The sequence below is a fragment of the Nelumbo nucifera genome, chromosome 6 (assembly GCF_055504915.1).
Source record: "Nelumbo nucifera cultivar China Antique chromosome 6, China Antique-T2T, whole genome shotgun sequence".
Classification (NCBI taxonomy): Eukaryota; Viridiplantae; Streptophyta; class Magnoliopsida; order Proteales; family Nelumbonaceae; genus Nelumbo; species Nelumbo nucifera.
This window is the reverse complement of record NC_142654.1, coordinates 61,674,171-61,696,672: the sequence shown is the minus strand read 5'-3', so window position 1 is coordinate 61,696,672 and position 22,502 is coordinate 61,674,171. Positions and strand designations below refer to the sequence as shown.

At 38.6% G+C, this 22,502-nt stretch overlaps 2 protein-coding genes across 7 annotated transcripts in view; one reads left to right on the top strand and one right to left on the bottom strand.

Moving 5' to 3' along the window:
- Positions 1–1,037: 1,037 nt before the first annotated feature.
- Positions 1,038–22,502, top strand: part of LOC104604294 (protein CHAPERONE-LIKE PROTEIN OF POR1, chloroplastic-like) — a 41,677-nt gene continuing 20,212 nt past the window's right edge. Inside the window, exons 1-5 of one of the 6 annotated variants that reach the window (XM_010268583.3) lie at positions 1,038–3,433; positions 7,357–7,714; positions 8,675–8,751; positions 13,362–13,502; positions 14,190–14,523. In XM_010268583.3, the coding sequence (XP_010266885.1) occupies positions 3,080–3,433; positions 7,357–7,714; positions 8,675–8,751; positions 13,362–13,502; positions 14,190–14,426 (1,167 nt within the window). In that variant the 5' untranslated portion in view covers positions 1,038–3,079 and the 3' untranslated portion in view covers positions 14,427–14,523. Of the gene's footprint in view, positions 3,434–7,356; positions 7,715–8,674; positions 9,017–9,042; positions 9,252–13,316; positions 13,503–14,189; positions 14,524–22,502 lie in introns of those variants that run through there. The other 5 variants (XM_088889292.1, XM_088889293.1, XM_010268587.3 and 2 more) reach the window with 5 other exon arrangements.
- On the bottom strand, positions 16,794–21,236 carry LOC104604293 (protein ALTERED PHOSPHATE STARVATION RESPONSE 1-like). The gene is made up of 4 exons (XM_010268582.3): positions 19,715–21,236; positions 19,031–19,254; positions 17,996–18,219; positions 16,794–17,909 (listed from the first exon to the last, which is right to left on the bottom strand). The coding sequence occupies exons 1-4, from the start codon at positions 20,598–20,600 to the stop codon at positions 17,063–17,065; spliced, it is 2,181 nt and encodes a 726-aa protein (XP_010266884.1). The 5' UTR covers positions 20,601–21,236; the 3' UTR covers positions 16,794–17,062.

Sequence of the window (22,502 nt, the reverse complement as noted above, 5' to 3'; positions counted from 1 at the left end):
TAATTGGGTGCACCGCTACTTGGTTCCTTATGTTTGAATGAGAGAAGAGGGAGGTAAAACCCTCGTGCGGGGGTATTTTGGGTATTAAAAAAATACCAGGGATTGGTTTGTCCCATTCTATTGGAAGAAGTACTTTTCCAAGAAGTACTGAAAAAGAAAAGCCAACATGTCACTTTTTTAAGAAGTGCTTCTTTTAACAAAAAGTACTTCTTCCCCACTTTTTTTACCAAATACATAAAATCACTTAATGTGTGGTCCCAACTCTTAATAGAAGTATTTGTTAAAAGAAGTACTTTTTAGAAGTGAAATCAAACAGGGGCTAAATAATAAAATATTGTAGAATGCATTAATCTACATAATTTTAGCTTCGCCCATTAAGGAGTTGACAACCATTCAATAAACCTCCCCTACAACCAAACAATTTGTGGTTCAATACTTCAAATATGAAGACTTGGCAATCAGGCCAGTTTGAATTGGGTTTAATTTGGGTTAAGGTGATTCAGGTTGGGTCGATAAAAGTTGGACCATAACCCTAAATATTTAAATTTGAGTTGATAAATGGACTAATGGCTCAACCACCCGAATCAACCTATATTTGATTAAGTCAACATTTTTTTATCAAAAAATACGAATTTAACCATTCAGTTTGAATAATTCAACCATCGAGGTCAATGTCAATTTGAAATACGAGGTGACCTGTAACCTAATCCGTCCCGATCCAAAATCTTTTCGAGTTAGGAATATTCCATTCTAATTGGGAATTTTGGGAGTTCACATCTGCCCTCAGCCTTAAAAACGTTCCACATGCACATCTCAACGTGCATTGAAAACATCTCCTGTATTTGTCATTGGGAGATGTTCCCAATACACGAAGTTCGGATTTGCTCCTGACATCATGGCTCCTCAAACTGTCCTCACACAACTTAAAAGTGCCACGTGTTCTTTGGCTCGTGCCTAAAGAACACATGTGCGATGGACAATTCATCCCGTTGGCCCTTCAAAACCCCCAAATTCAACTATTACGTTGTATTCTCCCTTCTCGCCCGAACATAATTCGTCTCTCTTCCAGAGACAAAACCCTATGCCCCATTGACTGCCTTCCTCTCCCTGCCTTTCCGAAATTTTGGGAGAAGAGAAAGGCGAAGAAACCTAAGAAGCTAGCAGAAGGTGGAGAAGTTGTGGCAACTGAAGAAGCCTCATGACGAAACCTCTGAAAAGCCTATTCGGACGAGCTCCGGTTCATCTTAAAATCCTCCCCTTGTTCCACCATCAGTGAATTAGTAGGCGGTGGCGGCAGCACTACCGGTGGTGGTGGCCAAAATTGGTTGGAAGTATCATCCACTAAGAACACCCTATCCATCTCTCTCTCTCAATTTACTCTTTCATTTTCCTCTGTTGCTTTGATCGCTCACTCATTCAATCTTCTGCGAATTCTACCTATGATTCTCTGTGGCCTTGTTTTTTGTTCTCACTTGTGGCAGTATCAGAACTAGAGAAAAGGAGGAGACGACTTTTTCTCTAAGCTCATCTCATTAGGCCTGCTATGAGATATTTATTATTTCTTATAAAATTAGAAAGGGGCATGTCTTTGGTTTTGAATAAAACCAATTTATCGGGGTGGATATGTTTTACTTCCCTCCTTGGTTTCAACAGGAAAAAGGGCAATCGTTTTTTTTTTTTGAATTTCTTCAAGACCCAGAAAACAGAGTGAAAGTTTCTACCAGAAAAAAAGAAAAAAGAGTGAGAACAAAGGTGAAGCTATCGCTTTTCTCTCAAAGGATGTTGATCCATCATTTCTTAATTGCCGCCAGAGAGAGGAAGGCAGTCGATGAGGAGGTTTTGGCTTTGGAAGAGAGAAGAGTTACGTTCAGGCGAGAAGTTGAATTTGAGGGTTTTGAGTAGACCTGGCAAAAGGTTGACGCAACTCGCGAATCCGACCCAACCCAACCCGAAAAAACAGGGTTAGGGTCTCATATTTAGCTATCTGAATGTGAGAATGACCCAACCCAATCCAATCCGGAAAAAAACTGAATTGGGTTGGGTTGGGTCATGAGCAACCCGCTGACCCAATTGTCAAGTTTAATTGGGACTATTTATGCATTGCTAAAAGTTTTTACTCTTTAATTTTTTCTATTTAATCTTTAGTCTTTATTGTTTATTTTTTAAATTGTTAAATGTTTAAGTTTTTTATTTTATATTTAGAATTTTAAGGTTAATTCTTTAAATTTTGGCATTTTCATGTAGTTTTTTTATTTTTTTTTTAATTTCAGTTATTTTTTAGGATAATCTGAATACCCATGGATCAACCTTAACCCAAATATTTAGAATTAGGGTCTAGCATTTGACAACTCAACTCGAAATTCAATCTAATCCATAATCAATCCGAAGTGTCTTGACCAACTCGAGCACGACCCACCCAACCCAACTCGGTTGGGATGTGATGTGGGACGTTTTCGGGGCCCGTTCTGTGGAGCAGATGTGAATTCGAATTTTGGATCATCAGGTTTAGACTTTAGAGCACTTCACTTCTCACTAAAATCGGCCAGCCCAATTGCCCAAGGCTTATAATCCCAGCTCGCCCAGGGCCCAGCCCAAACGGCCAAACCCAGCCCACATGCATCTCGCCTCACCAGTAAATGAATGATCGATCTTAACGGTGGAATAAGAATTTGCACAACCAACGTGTCAGCACGAAGATCATTAAATCACATCAATAGATACTGTGAGGTCGGTGTGAGGCGCGGTCCGTGTCCATTCTGAAAGGCCACGTCTGCATTAACGAGGAAAGGTTTTCCTTACGATCGTATGGCTAAAAATCAGACTAACTGATATAGTTAAATGATTAGCGTCACTTCATCTAATTCAAGGTGGGGTCACAACAATACAATCAGGGGCTATGATTGCGTGATTCATGGTTTTAGCCCAACGGGCGTAGCAGATTATTTTCGCCTCTCCTCTTTCCTTCAGAGTATAGACTAACCAACTCATGGGGTCTAGATTCGAGAATAACATGTTTATGGTTGGAAAGAAGGCAACAGAGAGAGAAAAGAAGAAAAACTGAACAGAGAGAGAGAGAGAGATGAACAAAATGGCTGCTGCTCTTTGCGTCGGATCCGACCGAGCTATCGTTTACAGTAAACCGGTGAGGATGGTCTGGGCTGGAGCATTGTTGTATCGTCGGACAGCGCAGCTGGGGATGACTAACAACAACCGTTGCTGGGGTGTGGTCCTGCCATCCCGGTGCACATTAACCAGGCCCTCCAGTATCGTCCTAGCCTCTTCCAGAGCCGACGACTCCGCTCCTTTCGAGATGTCTGTGGAGAATGCTCTGAAGCTGCTTGGTGTTTCCGAAGGGGCCTCCTTTGACGACATCCTTCGCGCTAAGAATTCTATCCTCGCTTCCTGTAAGGACGACCAGAAGACTGTGGCCCAGGTTCTTGTCCTACGCTCCTCTGTCAATTTTTTGCGTGAATCAGAATCATAAAAGTTGCTGGGATGATCTTTAGTTTTGTTCAATTCGGTTTTGTTTTATTTATTTATTTTTTCTGTCTTGCTTTTACTGAAATTTATAACCTGGGTTTGGTTATAAGGAGACTTGATGATCTGCTTGAGCTCTACATTCCGTAGAAAAATTAGAATTCCATGCCTGGCTGGTGAATTTTCGATCCGGATTGCTTATTCAAAGCTCAATTAATGTGTTTGGCTTTTGGATTAGGTGGGGAAAAGAATCATGTCCGATTCAGGGAGAATTTGAGGGAGAGGTTACTTAAAAACCCGGGAATCTGTTCGGGGTTTGAGCCTAGTCATCTTTTTTAGTAAGAAGCTAAATCGTCATTGTTCAATCTATAATTGCAGAAGCTCTTTAGCTCGCTATCAATCTACAGAATATAATTTGACATTTTCTAGCTTATTACCATATCAAATCACAGTTACATTACGGCCAGCAACCACCACTGAATATAAAAAATAAGAGAAAATTAATATATTTAAAGAGAGAAAAGAAGTAGAACAAATGTTTAGGAAAGAGATCATGACGTTATACTTATTGTTTTACTTTGTAGAACCGTCTTTCATTTTTCATGTTATTTTCCCATGGTTACTTGTGCATTCTTAAGGCTTTTAATCTTCTATGGAATACTTCTTCAGTTCTCCTTTTGCTATCTTCTCTTTTAGCAGTTAAATTTTCCTATAGGACATGCAACCTGATGGATCATTTAAAGCAAAAGAATTTATGTTTATTCAAGAAATAATATGTTGGTATTATTCAGAAAAAATGTTTCATGGACTTTTTTAGAGTGAACTCAACTCAGACATTAAGACCGTGGTACCATATGCCAATAAAGTGAGCTTCTAGTGGTTTTCAGATATGGAGGGAATGCTCAATGGAACTTCTAGCATGTGGGTGTGTGGAGGGGGAGGGAGATGGAGATGAAGGGACAGTTCTTATTGGTCATTACTTCAGGTTTCAAAACCTTAGGGCTCAAGTTTTTCAAATAATCTTCAGTGCAGTACAGTGAACTTTGTACATTAATGGTAAATGTGCAAGTTTGAAGTAAGCAAACTAGCAATATTTCATAATCAAGATGCATTCTATTATGGTTATCCAACAAATGGAATATCAAGAGCAAAATAAGTAAGTGATGATTAACAGCATGGTGATAACAAACTAAAACATAACATTTGTCTTAAAGTCTGATTAGCGTACAAGGTTAAACTGACATTGTAACAATACCAGTTAATAATATTTTGTTGTATCTCCAAATAAGCGACTAGACAAATAATCTGTCAAAATTCATACAAACATGAAAAGGGTAAATTCCCTCCCTGAGGTTTCGAACAATAACAGATACCCAGCCCATGCTTCTAAGATTACAATCACCCCTCTAGTCAGAACTCAAACGAAGAAACTCTGAATGACAATTGTGCAATGACATTAATACTCCTAATGTTTTGCATATATACTGAATCCTTAGTCCAAATACCAACTATACACAATTTTTATATTACCAGTACTGCCCCCATTCTTTCATGTTTAATTAATATATGATTGCCAAAAAAACAGAAAAAAAAATACTTCATCTTCAGTCTATTTGATTTCAATGTCACTTTTCTTGACCTAACAAAGTTAGGTTTGTAGATGGGTGCTACTGCTGGACTGGAGATAGGATTAGCTGAACACAATAGCTGTTCAACAGGCTGTGGAGCCAATGATAACACTCCACACCAGTCATAAAATACATGGGACCCACAACCATTCAACCTCTCAGTGTGGGGCCCATGTATTTTTCTCACATGCTGTGTAGCAGGCAGGATTACGGTTTATAATAGTTTAAGTAGAGACAAAAAGATTACTGTTGAAAAATTTCTACTGAGAGAGAACTTGAAAGAACTAAAAACAGTTGAAACAGGTAGGGGGTCTAAACAAGAGGGGCAAAGTGTTGTGGAAGCTAGTGCTATTGGATTTATGTTGGATCCTTTGGAAAGAACACAATAGCAAAATATTTGAGAATTCAGAACAACCGAAAGTAGTAATCATAGGCAGGATCAAGAGGGCTATTATCTTTTGGGTGCAATGCTACAAGAGCATAGAAAGCTTCAAATGACAGAATTTGTGTAATTATTGGAAGGGCATTGTTTTTTATGGTAATTTTGAGATTTGACAAGGGATACAATGCATGGGGTAGAAGGTGTCTTGCTCATTCTCTTTCTTCTCATGTACAAGATAAAGCATACTAGTACGTGTTTTTGCTGAGAGAATCTCTTACCATTTACTTGTAAAAAGAAGCAGTTGCAACAGAGGCCGGGGGAGATCTCCTATCTAGTGGTACAATCACTCTAATTTCTATATGTATTATGGTTGGTTCAATTGGCTAGGAGTCATCAAGTGCTGAAATTTTCAAAAAAAATTAATTACTTGAAGATATCAAAGTATAAGTCCAATGTAAAACAAGAGAGAGAAAGGAAAAAAGTGTACATCCTCTCTATAGGGTGAGGGTTGGAGGGAAGGGGATGGGGAAAGAGAGCTCCACAAGATCAATTGATCTCAATTCCATTCGTCACTACTCAAAAGTCAAAACAATGCCAAACAACATAAATAAAGGTTCCTCTGGGGTTGAGCAGTCCTGTTATGCATGTGCATATAATTTACTAAACCCAATGACTCAAACAACTTCAGGCACTAAAATAAAGACCAGACAAACTATGTTATCCATGCGGGCATGGACCTTGTTAAACATATTAACTGTCCACCATCAATTTGGAGATAGAGAATTGGCAACATCAATGGTGCAGTTCCCCTTTTATTTCCCGTTGATCTACCCTTCTTAATCTTACTGCCTGCTTCTTTATCCTTTTGTATTCTCAGACCTTCTTTCTTTCCCCCTTTTCTTCATCACTTTACTCAACTACTTACAATGAATCTCGATAATTACCTTCAATAAACCATCTGATTAGCAAGAAATGCTTAGATATTTCATATTACAGATTTCCATGCTAAGTAGTACTTCAGTGGTTCTTCATTTAGCTAGCCAATCAATTTTCTTACCCATTATATGTAAGTTGAGAACGTGGAAGTTTTAGATGACCTTATTTTAGGGATTACCATACTACAGTAATACTTTAAATAAATTTCAAAGTCATGAATGGTCTTGTCAGTTCAGTTAATGGACCTAGGAGACCTATTTGACCAAAAAAAAAGTCTAACCAATTCTATACCAACTCCCAAACCCAGCCTTTGGCAATTCAATCTGGGGCGCTGGTAGTGCTTCCTTCCTATACAACTGATCAATTAAAAGTGAATATGTTTGGGAAGTTACTTGTCTCATTGTTCAAAGGGCACTGTATAATCATAACTTAACCCTAAGATTCATTTCCCCCAAACAATTCTCAAAAACATAATCTCAAATGGTAATTAGTGATCAACTTTGCATCAGTAGTCCTGTCAGAATAGCCATGACAGAATTGTGTACCTTTATACTAGAATATATCTTTTCATGCATCATAAATCAGAACCCTACAAAAAAGTTATGTCATAGATGGATCCCATTGAATCGTTGACTCTCCCCCAATCATGTTATCCATGTGACGTTTTCTGGTTACGTGGTCATCTAAATGACTTAATTAACCCCTCCAATCATCTTGTTTACAGTCATCACGATCCTCTTTCATTAGATTTACAGGTATTTTAGAAACCGATTGGACGTTGTTCTTAGTACAAATAGTGATTAGACTTTGGTGTCCAATGATTGTTCTGCTCATCAACTGCAAGTTTCTTCATCATGCCATTAATAGCTTGTCCATAATGTCCAAGAGTTGATCATTTCATTCATGGAAGTTGTGTTATTGTTTGTGTTTCAGGTAGAAGCTGCATATGATATGTTGCTTATGCAGAGCTTAACACAGCGTCAGGCAGGAAAGGTTACAAATCGTAGCATACGCTATGCTGATGTCAAACCTGTAAAGGGACCAGCAATGGAATCAATGCCTCAGTGGCTACAAACTACAGTTAAGAACGTGCCGATTTCAGTTGAAACACTACCTACAGGCAGCTTAGGTGTACAAGCAGGGGTATATGGAGCATTTATGGTATTAACATTTGTGAACGGAGCCTCAACATCATCAAGTCCATACTCTGGACCTGATGTGCCAGGGTTCATCTTAGCTACAAGCATTGGAGCTTCATTATACTTCTTGACAAAGAAAAACATCAACCTAGGTATGGAGCCATTAGCATTTTTTTAGCACTCTTATGCATGGATTTTGTTAGGATCCAAAGGAACTGATACCTCCATGGGTTGTTGATCTGTGCATGTGTAAGTGACTAGATCACCAGAATGACATACTTTTAAAATGAACTAAAAAGAAATAGTTATGGTCTTGTGTTCTTACATCAGTTTGTGTTAGTATAGATATAAACATTATTTGCTTTGAAAGCTTTCACTTGGATTGATTGACAGATGTTTCAGATCTTAATGACTTGGATGTGTCAGAATTGAAGTTACAAGTCTTCGTATCTTATATTACTAGTGGTACAATTGTAACATTCAGGGCTTCATGATCACTTCTGGTAGGAGCAGACCATGTTAGTACATCATTAATTTTTGTCAGTAGGACTGCAATAAGTCAAGCTCATTACTGCTTGGGGTCATAACGAACCTAAGCAAATTAGCAAAATGGAAGCAGCTCAAACCAACTTCGGTCTGCCCTTTGAAAGAGGTAAGTGAGAAAGGAAAAGGTGGTGATGGGGGTGGAGCCTCTCTTCTTCTAGCCGTGGGGGGGAGGGAGGGGGGGGGGGGGAGAGATGAGAGATGCTGAGATATCGAGAGAGACCAATCTCAGATGGATTTAGAGAGCAATGATTTACCGTTGCTACTAGGGTCCTGGGTTCATGGTCTCTAGCATAATGCAATTGAAGTATAGGATTCATATGGCTTGTCCCAAATAGATTGGGTAAGGATTAGTCTAGTTGAATCAATTTATGTGATCTCTCTCTCTCTCTCCCACACATGCATGCACATGTGTGTGTAAGCCTCATTTCATGCATAAATTCTATTTCTGCTTGCAATCTTATAAATATAGGATGCATTTCAATCTGTCTTGCTTCATTATCACACACAACCATGCAGGACCAGCTGAGATGAATGCCTCTGAGGATTGTTAACCATGTTTTTTGCAGGAAAGGCAGCTGTGATGACTATTGGAGGCCTTGTCATTGGTGCAGCAGTGGGATCTGTAGTTGAGAACTGGTTGCAGGTAGACATTGTTCCTTTTTTTGGCATACATTCTCCTGCAGTGGTAGTAGGTGAATTCATACTCTTGTCTCAATTTTTGGTCTCCCTATACCTAAGGTAGTTCTAATTATTGTTTTAACTGCTGAGTAGTGTATAAACTGGTTCAGTCCTATAAATGTTGTTCGTTCTTGGAATGTATTATCATTGCAGAATACAGAAAAAAAAATGTAAGAAAGCTTCCATGTTTCATAGATTTTGCTCTAAATATGCCAATGGATTTCTGTAACTTATATGCCATTTTTATTCATTTTAGCAACCTCAAGCACTGAAACTAGGAACAGAAACTCAGAGACAATGCCACCTGATCTTAATCCAGACAATTTATTGGAAAGGAGAAATTCTTGGGAAAATTATATATTTTTATCTATTGTACCTATTTTTATTATCAATTAGATATGAGGAAATTTGTACTATCTAACAATCTTTGTATTAAAATGGTAAGGATAAGGGCTTCCTTTGGCACCACTCTTGTAGACAATAACAGTATGATTGGTCTGTTCATTTGCATTGAAGTCTAACCTCTGAATGCTTCTGAAATTGTAATAATTATTTTTAGAGGTGTATTGGAGTTGGTGAACTTTCTTGCTTCTGAAGTCTGAATCTAAAGAATATTACTTTGAAATCTGAATGCTGAGTTCTAAAAAATGACAACATTTTAACATTAGATATGAGAAGTTTGTTTAATTATTTAACTAACTAATTAATAACTATAAAATGAATATCAAATAATTTATAAATAATAGAAATGATAAAAATTATAAATAATTAAATATTTTAAAGAATTGAGCAATTATTAATTAGTTAATAAATATTTAAAATAAATAATTATATAATTATTAATTAGTTAGTTAATAATTAACAATTATGTACTTCATAATTAATTAGTTAATTAAAATAATGAAGTATTAAATAATTTAATGAATAATAAAATAAATATTACTAAATAAAATAATAAAAAGACAATTAATAAAATAATAATAGTTTATACGTTACTATGGCTGTAAATAGATCGGATTCAGCAAAATCCGTAACCTGATCAAATTTAAAGACCTTGGGTTTGAATCTGAATCCTAATTAACCCAAACTGGATTCGGATTTAATCTGACTCTGCTTTAATTTTTAAAATACAAAAAAAGTTAATTACTTTTCAACTTTTATATATAAGTTAATGTAAACATAACATACTAAATTTATTATATATATCTTATTATAATATATATATATATATAATATGTATATTATACTATAATAGGATTCGGATTTTAATCAGAACAGATGGAGTCAAACCGAATCCGATCAGATTACGTTAACACAATCTGAATCTGAGAAAATTAATCGGATCAGATTCCGGATAGGACCGCGGAATTTCAGGTATATATTTCAAATTATAGCGTCTGCAGAAGGAAGTTCTAACAAAAATTACAATAATTGGTAAAGAAAGGATGATGAGACATTTAGGCTGTGTTTGGTTTGAAGGAAATAGTAGGGAAAGGCAGGGAAACCTTTACAAACCCTGTATAAGTTTCCCTACCTTTTCCTTTAAACCAAACATAGCCTTAAGGTTGAATTGAAAAAATTGAACCCGAATACCCTGATTGCCTTTGAAAACGCGTGAATGATTTTCAGCACTCAGCGTTAAGAATCAACAAACAGGCTTTAAAGGTAAACTTGCTCATATTTCTTTCACTAAAAACAAATGGCAAGCAACTAAATGTGGATCTCAATCCATTTAGGAGATGTTTGTCATTTTTGTATGTGCAGAAACTATTTTTTTTCTTAATATTGATCGTGTGTGACAGTCGTCACCTAGTCATTTTAGTCCTCATTTCTTACCCACTACAACTTTACCCACATAACATTGCAGCCATATGGGAACATACATGTTATGCACGGGAGATGTTCCTGTAAGCGGTAGCTATTACGTGCATGGCATATGCATGTGTTCAGGTGCATGATGCATGCATGTATCCAATTAGGACTCCTACGTCATCTTGTACTTTAAGTTCTTCTCCTACTGTATATATCCAACTTGTAGATAACCCTTACCCAATAATAGTTATCCCTGTAGATTATCTTTGTAAAGGATAACACTTATCCTTGTAAGATAAGTCTTATCCTAAATAGGATTACATCTAAACTTGTCTTAGATTAGATAGAATTTACCATTGTATATCTCATTCTTGTACTCTATATAAATAAACAAGGAAGAGTCGAATACAATCAATTCGACCATTATTCATATCTCTCGCTCTCTCTCTTTGTTATTCTCGTATGGTATCAGAGTCATAAGTAGTCAATTCCAGACTTCCATCATGTCTTCCACTATGTCTACCAATTCGATCAACCAATTAAATTCGGAGCATCGGGGAATCATATTCCTCAATTGATTTCGATTCAGTTGGATGGATCCAACTACATCTTATGGCGTTTTCAAGTTGAGAATGTCCTTCTGATCCATGAGTTCCTCAGTCATATCGATGGGACTATCCCTTTTCCATCTCGTTCGATGATAGAACCCTATACACAATGGGTCAAGTAGGATCATTACATCTTTAGCTGGCTTCTATCCTCTCTAACAGAAATAGCATTGGCATAGGTCGTAGGAAGCAAAGATGTTTGGGTAACCCTTGAGAATATTTATTCCCCCCGAGGAACAGCTAGTGTCGTTGGTCTCAGGAATGAATTTGGAGCATTGCAAAAAATGATCTCCCCATGAGTGATTATCTGCAAAAACTCAAAGTATTTAGTGACAAGCTAGCTGCAATCGGTGAGCCCCTAACAAATTCGCAATTAATTCATCATGCCCTCAATGGCCTTGGTCCAGACCATGATGCTTTCTCTACAACAATTATTACTCGAACAGATGAGTTATCATTTGCTAGGTTACAAGGTATGCTTCTCACTCATGAAAATCGTTTGCTTCATTCAGTAACTGTATCTACACAGGCTAGCTCCCCTTCTGCGAATCTTGCCTCTAAAGGAAAGGATTCCAAAAAATATAAAAAATTGATTTACCACAAACGGGTAATGGATCCTCTAAGCCCTCCAAATATAGCAATAATCCCTGCTAAATTTGTGGAGGACGAAATCATTTTGCTAGGTAATGTCAAAAACTCCTTGCACATATTGACAGTTTGAAGAACCCTAAACAACCCCAACCTCTGGCGTTTATGGCTGCATTAGGATGTGACAAGCAGAATACAGATGTTTGGTTTTCTGATTCTGGTGTGACACATCACCTCACTTCGGATTTGAATAAACTACAAATGCACTGACTATGATGGTTTTGATCGTGTCTCTAATGGTGATGGTTCAGCTTTGCCGATTGCTCATTCTAGGTCTTCTAATGTTTCTACTTTATCTTCCAGATCATTGATTATGAATAATATTCTTCATGTTCCCCGGATCTCCTTCAATCTCTTATCCGTGGTCCGGTTTTCTGCTGATAATAATGTCTGTTTTGAATTTCATTCTCATGAATTCTTTGTGAAGAATCAATGCACCAAGATGATACTTCTTCAAGGGCCGAATAAGGATGGTTTGTATCAACTTCGTATTCCACTCAAGATATCAACTTCTTCTCCTTCTGCATTTGTAGGTACTCATGCCAATCCTTTGATTTGGCACCACCGACTAGATTACCCTATTCTTAGAATGACTGAACAAATTATTTCTTCTCAGCATTTATTAGTAGTTCCTAGTATTGATTTAAATTTTTGTTCAGCTTGCTCAATAGTTAAGAGTCATGTACTTCCCTTTTCCCAGAATCATGCCATTAGTAATTCTCCCTAAGAATTAATTCATTGTGATTTATGGGGATCCTCTCTAGTGACATTTGCTTCTGATATCGTTACTACATTCTTTTTGTTGATGATTTCAGTCGCTATAGTTGGATATTTCCTCATACTTGCAAATCTGAATCATTGAATGCATTCTTTAAATTTAAAGCCAATGTTGAATTACTTTTTGATACTAAAAATTAAATATTTTCAAAGTGATGGTGGCTATGAATTCAAAACTTTTGAAACCTATTTCAATCATGTGGGTATCTCTCGTCGAATATCATGTTCGCATACACAGGCACAAAATAGGCATGCTGAGCACAAACATTGCCATATTATTGAAACAGGCCTTGCCCTTATGACTCATGCTGGGGTTCCTCCTAAATATGGTTTGAGTCCTTCTCCACTGCAACCTATCTCATTAATCGGTTTCCTACTTTGGTGCTTGAATCATGCTCTCCATTTGAGAAATTATTTGGTTGCCCTTTGGACTACCTCGAACTTTATGCCTTTGGGTGTGAGTGTTTTCCACATGTTCGACCATATAATAAGCACAAGTTACAACCTCGCTTTTTTTCATGTGTATTTCTTGGGTATTCTAATTCTCACAAGGGGTATGTTTGCTTGCATCACTCTGTGGGATGGATTTTTATTTCTTGCAATGTTATTTGTAATGAGGATTCTTTTCTGTTTCTTATTGCCACTAATACTGCACCACCCCAATCATCGACTCCACTTCTTTCAGTTGGGGCCCCTCCCCTTGTTGCTGCTTCTGACAACACTTTTCTAGGTGAAGTTTCATCTTCTCCCTCTTCGCCTCAGTATGATGCATCACCACCTTCAAATGCTGAATGACTGCCTTGCCGCCCTCCTCCTCTTTGCATCCCATGACCACTCGGGCTCGACATGGTATCTTCAAGCCAAATCTAAGGTATGCCCTACTTGCTAATTCCCTTTCCGCATCTGAACCAACTTGTTATTCTTAGGATCATAAGGATCCTCGTTGGGTTCTTGCTATGGCTGATGAGTATAGGGCTTTACTTCATAATAAAATATGGACTCTCGTCCCGACCCCACCTAATAAAAATATTATTGGCAACAAATGGGTTTTTAAAATCAAATGTAAGCCTGATGGTCCGATTGAATTCTTCAAAGCCCATCTTGTTGCCAAGGGCTACTCTCAGGAAGCTGGTCTTGATTATAATGAGACATTCAGCCCTGTGGTTAAACTAGCTACAATTCACACAATATTATCACTTGTAGTTTCCTTTAATTGGGATGTTCGCCAATTGGATGTTAGCAATGCCTTCTTACATGGTAACATTTTAGAAGAGATATATATGAAGCAACCATTTGGGTTTGTTGATCCCAGATTCCCAACACATGTTTGTCGTCTCCATTGATCCTCTCAAAAGAGATATATATGAATCACCTCGTGCATGGTTTACATGGTTCCCTTTTATCCCTAGGGTTTCTCGAATCCCAAGCAGATGCCTCTCTATTTATCTTTCGTTCTGAATTTGATATCATTTTAGTTCTTGTTTATGTGGACGACATTATCAGCACAAGATCTTCTTCATCTACCACTAGCACTCTAATTCAGCATCTTGCTTCTCAGTTTTCTCTTCGAGATTTGGGCTCTACGCATTATTTTCTTGGTATTGAACTTCACAGATCGTCCAATTGTGTTCATCTATCTCAGAACAAGTATATTGATGACCTTCTGCATCGAGCACAACTACATGATGCCAAACCTCTCTCCACTCCTATGTTTGCCTCCACTCGGCTCACAAAATCGGAAGGGAAACCTCCCGCTGATCCTACTTTCTTCAACAGTATTGTTGGTGCTCTCTAGTACGTGACTATTACTTGTCTAGAAATTGCCTTTGTTGTGAATAAGGTATGTCAATTCATGCAAACTCCCACTACTGTCCACTGGGCTGCTGCATAAAGGATTCTTCAATACCTAAAAGGAACAATCACTTATGGTATGCTTCTTCAATCATGCCATACATTTTCTTTTGTTGCTTACTTTGATGCTAATTGGGGAAGTTGCCTCATGGATCATCGCTCTTGGAGTGGTTATTGTGTGTTCATTAGTTCTAATTTAATTTCTTGGAGTTCCAAAAAGCAACCCACGGTGGCTCGATCAAGCATTGAGTCGGAATATCACAGTTTAGCTTCCGCGGCTGCTAAGGTTTTGTGGCTTCACATGCTACTCCAAGAATTAGATATCTCCCTCTTTGCAACTCCTTTGATATGGTGCGACAACATGGGGGCTAAATTTCTTGCTAATAATCCTGCACCTCATTCTCGCTCTAAATACATCGAGTTGGATATTCACTTCATACGAGAAAAAGTTGCGGCTAAGCTTTTTTATGTACGATACATCCCCTCGGTTGATTAATTAGTAGACGTTCTCACCAAGCCCCTTGGTTTTCCACAATTTGAGGTTCTTCGTCACAATCTCATTGTTTCTCTCTTGGCTGTGCTTGAGGGGGGTGTAAGTGATAGTTATTACGTGCATGGCACATGCACGTATCCAACCATTACTCCTACTTCATCTTGTACTTTAAGTTCTTCTCCTATTATATATATCCTACTTGTAGATAACCCTTATCCTAGTAACAGTTATCCCTGTAGATTACCTTTGTATAGGATAACATCTAAACCTATCCTAAATCAGATAGAACTTACCATTGTATATCTCTTGTACTCTATATAAATAAACAAGGAAGAATCGAATACAATCAATTCGACCATTATTCATATATCTCTCTCTTTTTTATTCTCTTAGTTCCCAATGCTTGGAGAGAGTGTTTTCAGTCCGACGGGTATAACCCAATTGATTGGGCCTGAATTCCTCTATGAAGCCCTGCTTTAAAACAAAGAGATTGAATTGGAAATAATATTCCAATCAACTCCATGCATGGATCCATGAGCTGTTCTCTAGTGAAAATATAATGGATGGAGGACCATGTTTTAATTTTAAAAACAGACCTGAGGCTGAATTGTTTTTACCTCTAGATTTCAATTTCTCAGGTTGGATAGGTCAGAACATGACACGTCATCAATATATATTCAATTTTTATTTTCATAAATAAATAAAAGCTAAAAATTAGAATATGATGCCAAAAGGTTTTTTTTTTGACAAAATTAGCTGGGCAAAATGCATTCCACCTCGGAACGCATGTATCTTCAAAACTTATCTGAACTCAATATAAAGATCACTTTGATTGAACAAATGAGTATAAAGTTAGGGACTTCGAAGTTTGCATGTATATGCAATGCATAGCCCGTGAACTAATGCAGGTCAAATGGGTCAATACTTAACAGCCTAGGTCAAACAAGTTTTGACCAAATTGACAATTTTTTTTTTTTGCCAAAGTCCAGGTTTAAAAAAAAGGAAAAGACCTAGAAATAGAGCCATGGTTCGGCCATCAGACCCGATGGCTGGAAATAGAGCCATTATCGAAAGGCTCGTGCCTCCCGGCTCGCGTGCGGCAGGCAAAAATGTTTAAAACTGCACACGAGTGTCTTCGCTTTTTGTCCATGAGATGTGCTCTTGGTCTTGGCTGTGGGTTGTCAGAAAAGCCAGGATTCTCTGTAGACTAAGGCTGCATTTGTTTTGTCATTCTTTATTTTAAGGATTAATCTCATTTTTATAGTTAAAAACTCAGTATTTAGATAAATATTTTAACTGCATAAAAGAGATAAGACTTTAAAATAAGGAATGCCAAATGCAATCTACCAAGGTAAATATTCAATGTGATGAGTTGCAATCAGACGACACCTCAGTATCAAATTTTAAGTCTTGTATTAAAAACCAAATTAATATTTAGGCTCCATTTGATTCGTTGGAATAGGGAATTTGGAATCGGAATGGGAATGGGTCTTTCCAATTCTAACCATTTGGTTAGGTGGAATAGGCCATTCCCTCCCCCTCTTCTTGGGAATGAAATCCCAGTCCAACTTATTTCAAATCCCCTTTTAATTCTTGTCTGAACCAAACATACTATGGAACATAAACCATTCGATTTTCAATTCTGAAAGATTTTGATTTCGATTCCACTGAGACTCAAACAGACCTTTAGGCTGTGTTTGGTTTGAATGAAAAAGTAGGGAAACCTTTACCAAAACTTGTATAGGTTTCCCTACCTTTTCCTTCAAATCAAACATAACCTTAGTACTTGCACAAATTGGAAATTGCTCATTTGAATCCCTCCACAAAGCTTCACTGCATTTGGCCAAGAGGAATCGCAGCAATGAGATGTCAAACATCTCGTAGAAAACAAATTGTCAGAAAGAACTAAGAAGAAAGCTTATTTGGCAATGAATAATCAAAAGAGGCAACTTCCTAGAGCCTATCATAAATAAAGTTGTCTCAGCGAGCTGCTTTGACGAGAGTTACATATACAATTTCACATTGACATCCTCGAGACCCTTAAAATTCGAGCCCTCGAACTCGAAACCATCTCCTGGAATTCCATGTCATCCACCATCGTTTTCAACTTGGGAACCTTCTAGGTAGGATGTATTCTCACACCCATCTCCCACTTCTGCCCTTGCACCCTGCGTCACAAGCTCATCATACATCCTTAGAGATGCTTTGGAGAATTCTGCAAGTGATTCAAAAATCGATGAAAATCCAGTCTGAAACCCATTTAATGTAATCCGCTGTGTCTCCTGCATACAATTATGGTGTTTTGCCTTCTCTCCATCCAGCCTCTTCCTGAATGTGTTCAACAGGTTCCTCCTCTCTGTCAAGTATTCAACCTGATGCTGGCCATCTGAGTCGGTTTTTTGTTCTGAAAGCTTGAACTGAAGAATTCTGTTTTCTTCCTTCTGGAATGAAACAACCCTCCTGTCAAGTTCTTTAGAAAGGCTGTCGACCTTCCTCTTTTGCTGCTGTTCCTCCCTTTGCTGAACCCACAGAGCTCTAATATCTTTTCTGAAGCTCTTCATGGCATCTGTGACTGCCCTATCAGGCAATTTCTCAAGGGAGGTTAACCAGTTATGACAGATGACAAGCAATGGGGGGCCACTAATACGATATGGTGGTATAGAAGACCTGCCCCTGGAATAGAACTCCACTTCAGGGATGATGAGCTTGGACAGCCACCCATCTAGAGCTTCAACATAGGCTCTCTGTGCGGTTATGTACCCAGTAAAGCACTCGTGCCAATTCTGAAGCTCAATTTCAAGCTGAAGTGTAGCAAGGCGATGAGAATCATTGCAGAACTTTCCATAAGTGGGGCAAGTAAAAGATTCAACTTCAAACATTATCCGGTTCTGTGTTTCATGAGCTGCTGACATAATCTTCCAGGTTTTCATTAAGCTGCAGAAGGAAAAGAGGAGGGAAGGGGACCCACAATTACACATAAGATCTAGGAACAATACAAGTTTGAGACTTTATTGCCTTACCCTTGTAGCAATTCAACAAGTTGTGGCTGCAACTCTTCATCTCTTAGTTTCTGAATTCTGTTTGAGACCGACTCAGCACTCTTAATGGCAACTAAAATCCTGGTGTACAAGTCTTTTACTGTAGCTCTGGTTTTGTCGACAGAATGTAGGTCATCTCCCCTAGCATCCTGGCGTCTCAGTTGTGCACATTTTTGCTGATAAAGTTTCTGCGTGCTTTCACCAGCCTAAAAAGGCAAGAAAGAGACTAATTAAGAGAGGGAGTAACAGTTTAGTACTCATTTGACGATAAAGAATTGCTATTGTAGAGGGAAAGAAAGTTACTGAGTTACAGTCATAGACAATTATATGCAATATTGCTACAGTCATAGGCAATTATCTTTCATGCAGCATAGTTGCTGAATGGCCAAAATCAGGTCAATCATGACATGGACCTCCAGGTGGCACAACTGAACCATAGATCCAAGTATGCCCCATATATCAAAGTTCCACAGACTATCAAAACTCCAAAGCCATTTTTTTTTATGGACACTGTCTTGGAGAATTAAATTAGAGTTCATATAAAATATGAAAAACTTGCGAGTTGTTACATTATTCTATTTGCTTTTTTCTTCAGTTGTACAAGTTCACTGGTAGAAAGTAGAAACATCAATGCAAACAGTGAAAACTATACTGCAATACCATGAAATATCCTGCTCATTGACAAAACTCAAAATGTTTTCCTGCATCTGAGACTCTTAAAAGGATAAGAATCTCAAAGAGAACCTAAGTTGAAGAAGTGAGGAAGAGAATTTTCAACATTGAATGTGACCACAACTAGAAGAGAGAGAACAGGATTGATGCTGCTGAGCCTGCTTAAATTGGGTAAGAGAGTTACTTATAGTTGTATGTATACATAAAAGTATAAATAATAACATATAACAGGAGAATTGATGCTGTGCTATAATGGAAGATTTCAGATAACAAATCACCATCATAGGCTGTGGAAGAAGAGTTCAAAACTTCATGTGGGTACAGGGATACTTGAAAACTTTTTACCTTCACTTCCTCATACAGTTTCTTCTCCCAAGCGTATAGCCTTCCTAGCGTCAGTGAATGGCTCCCTGATTCCATTCCTCCATAGTCTTCAAAGAGGTCGTTGTTGAACTCTGTCCATGTGGAAGAACCTTTGGAACTGGATGCAAGGAAACTCTTGCAGGACGAAGATTGAGAAGAAGTGGACCTGTGCCATGTAATAGCTTGGATGATTTTTGTGGAGTTCTCTGCGTTCGAGAAGCATAAATAAATGAGCCACAGTTCTATTTCATCTTTTAAGCAGAATTTAATAAAAATGTGAAATCGTGAATCAAGACAACTGATGGCAGAATAAGCCACAGAAATATTAATTGAATAAGTTTATGCTTCCCTGAATTCAGGGAGGAATACCCAGATTAGAACTCAGACAAATAATTGATAGAGAGGATGGTGAACATTAGGAACTAAATGGAAAACCTATAACTTCCATTTTTTTTCCTAATCACTGGATGAAGGTCAAGCTTTCAGTTAATAGATTTCGTTACAAAAGTGCAGTACAGTAAATTAAAAAAGAAAAAGAAAATGATCTTTGCAATTTTGCAGCAGAAAATTCAATAACAATAATCGATTCACGGTATATGTCCAAGGATAGGTAAATGAATAGAAAACATGGGGAAAAACACTTTCTTATGTGTAAAAGAAAAACACCTTTAATTTCCTCAAAACCAGATTGCAGATGAACTCTATTAGTCTCCAGCATCCTGGAAACATCCTTGCCAGAGTCATAAGCCCTGATAAAATAGTCCTCCACATCCTTCAATGCTTCCAATAGTTCCCTACCCGTTTTAGGAGTGTCGATCACAGTCAACCCAATCTGCTCCTCCCGGTTTACATTTGCACCGGCTGCTATATTAACCATCTCAACTCCGCTTTCCTCTCCAAGCTTCTCATCCTCTACTACCATCATTGCATTACTTTTCCCTATTTCTCTTTCATCGTCTTCTTCCAGTTCTGGTATCCCTTCCTCCTCCCTCACCACCTTCAAATCTTCATCGGAGCTCCGACTGAATCCGCCAAGCACCTCTGCTCTCACTCCGTCGAAAGGGTTGAAAAAATCCCATCCAAAATCCCCCTTCGGGGATGGCATTGGCGGGGGCACATCCGTATAGAAGTATTGGCAGACGTCTTGTTCATCCTCTTGTTCTTCTCTTCCCACTCCCTCCTCCCTTCCCGTCTCCGAAGAGTCTGAAGAACTCGAAGAATCCGCCCATTGACAGGCGACAGGTTCCGGCGTTGATTCAGATGGTGGGTGCTGGAGGAACATGGGATTGGAGATTACGTTATGGGTGGAGGTGAGGGGAGAAGCAGGACAGGCAGGAGGAAAAGTTATGAGGAACGGCGAAGGCGGAGAGGAATGGCGAGCAACAAACAGCCTAATCGCAGCCGCAACGGCGCAGAGAGAGTGAAGGTATCTGCAATGCGCTTCAGCAAGGGCGAAACGACGCTCCACCGCTGATTTCATAAGGCGTTTCCTCTCCCTGCAGAGGTTGACGACTTCCTGTTCTCCCTCTAGCTTAGATGTTGCGCAACCCATTTCTTCTATAGTCAAGCTAAAAGTGAGCTTCAGGCTTTCAGATGAAATGGCAGTGGTGGGTGATAGCTTTAGGAGAAAACACAAAAGATGGCGGTTTTAGAGAAATCCATCTCATTGCCAACAAGACACAAGTGGGTTTGTGCTTTCATAGAAGTTGTATTTGTCTTGAAAGAGGTTTCAGACAAAGAAAGAAAGACGGTTGCTTCTTGCAGAAATTTCAGACCAAGAAATCTCATTTTCCGGTAAAAAATTAAAAAAGAAAAGTTTCTGGTTCAAAAAGTGAAATGGAGGTAGTCTCGTAGTGAGTAGTGACGGTGCCAGTTTAGGCAATAGTTGCAGGGAGAGAGAGTAAGAGGGTGGTAAGAGAGAAATAGTTTAGAACTTTAGACCTGAGAAAGCGGGCTTGGAGACGAAAATAGGTTAGTATGAGAGGATACAGAATGGTTGTTCTGTAATCTGTTGTTGGTGTTCTTTCAGCATCGGAGGCAGCGCAATTAATTTCTTGTCATTCTAGAATCCGGTTAGCTTAGAGAGAGAGAGAGAGAGGAGTGAGAACTGAGAAGAGAAGGAAACAAATATTATTTTTGTCTTCTCTGGTTCTTCCACTTTCTCACGCAGAAAGAAAAGGTAGTGTAGGACCTGTAGATGTTGGATGTAAGAAAGGGTTTGTAGGAACAGGGAGTATACTCGATGTCGATGGGAGGAGAAAAGTGGTAAATAGGTGGTGAATTAAGGCCATGCTTAAGTAAAACAGGATCGTTTAAGATCATTTTCTGTAGTGTTTGGTGTAGAGGTGTTCATCAAAAACCGAAAACTGAAAATCGAATCGAACCGATAAAAAAATCCGGTCAGTTTGGTTAATCAATATGAAGAACCGGTGATTAATTGAATTGATAGGTGTATATATTTATATATATTTTATATTTGATACTGGGAATTACAGTGGCATCAAGGACGAGACTGGATTGGAATGCTTAAACTAATAAAATAGTTGTGTTTGGAATCAGTGTAAAATGTTATCGGTATAAAAGTTTATTATTAATATAGTAGTATTACCGATGTAAAACTTTATATATGATGAGGTTTGATATTGATTAACGATATAAAACTCTACTCATGCACAAAATTGGACCGGAGTGGAATTTGACATTCATCATTATTATACATTCTTTCCAAACGCGGAAAAAACCGAATGTAGCCTTATAATAAAGAGGGCTCACTTTGTATAAGGGAAAGATCATTTCATAAAGAGGGCTCACGTAGCCTATAGAATTTTGAATTCCACTATAATCTTACGTAATTCAAAATGACAAATACATCCTGATGAAGGTGGATTTGGCCCTCTAATGACATCATGACACCTGACATCTTATGACAAATAAGTGCAGCCTCTTGACAACTAGGCAGCTTGCCCTCATGTAGCCTGGCACTTCAGAACAACTACGTGACACCCAGGACTACTTTGGCAACAATTTACCTTTGCTAAGTTGATGGTGTCCCACTAGGCGTAGCCTGGCACAGGCGCGACCTAGTGGCCTGACCCTGGCACGACCGGGCCTAGGCACGAGCTGGCAGCCTAGCCCTGGTGTGACCTTATGGCCTGGCCCACGCGCCAACCTAACAACCTCGAGGAGCTCACCACCGTACCCTGCGTTTTATAGGATTGTGACTTGTAACGACTATATTAGCTCATCCACTCCCCGACTTAGGCGGAAATGGGCAACCTTACCAGTTGGTGGTTTTATCCCCACCTAACACGAAAACAGGTCTCATCACAACGGGAATCCAGGAACTACTCCACCAAACCCGCAAGGACCCCAATATATAAAGACCTCAGCCCCTAGGGGCGAAGGAATGCAAAAAAGAGGAGATGGTAACCCTTGCTCTCTAGCCCTCTCATTC

Excerpts from the sequence above, each read along its gene's own strand:
- LOC104604293 (XM_010268582.3), bottom strand. The coding sequence starts at position 20,600 with ATGGGTTGCGCAACATCTAAGCTAGAGGGAGAACAGGAAGTCGTCAAC. Across the intron at positions 19,255-19,714 it reads TGGTTTTGAGGAAATTAAAG|AGAACTCCACAAAAATCATC; the intron begins GTGTTTTTCTTT and ends TCTCGAACGCAG. Across the intron at positions 17,910-17,995 it reads CTTGTTGAATTGCTACAAGG|CTTAATGAAAACCTGGAAGA; the intron begins GTAAGGCAATAA and ends TTCCTTCTGCAG.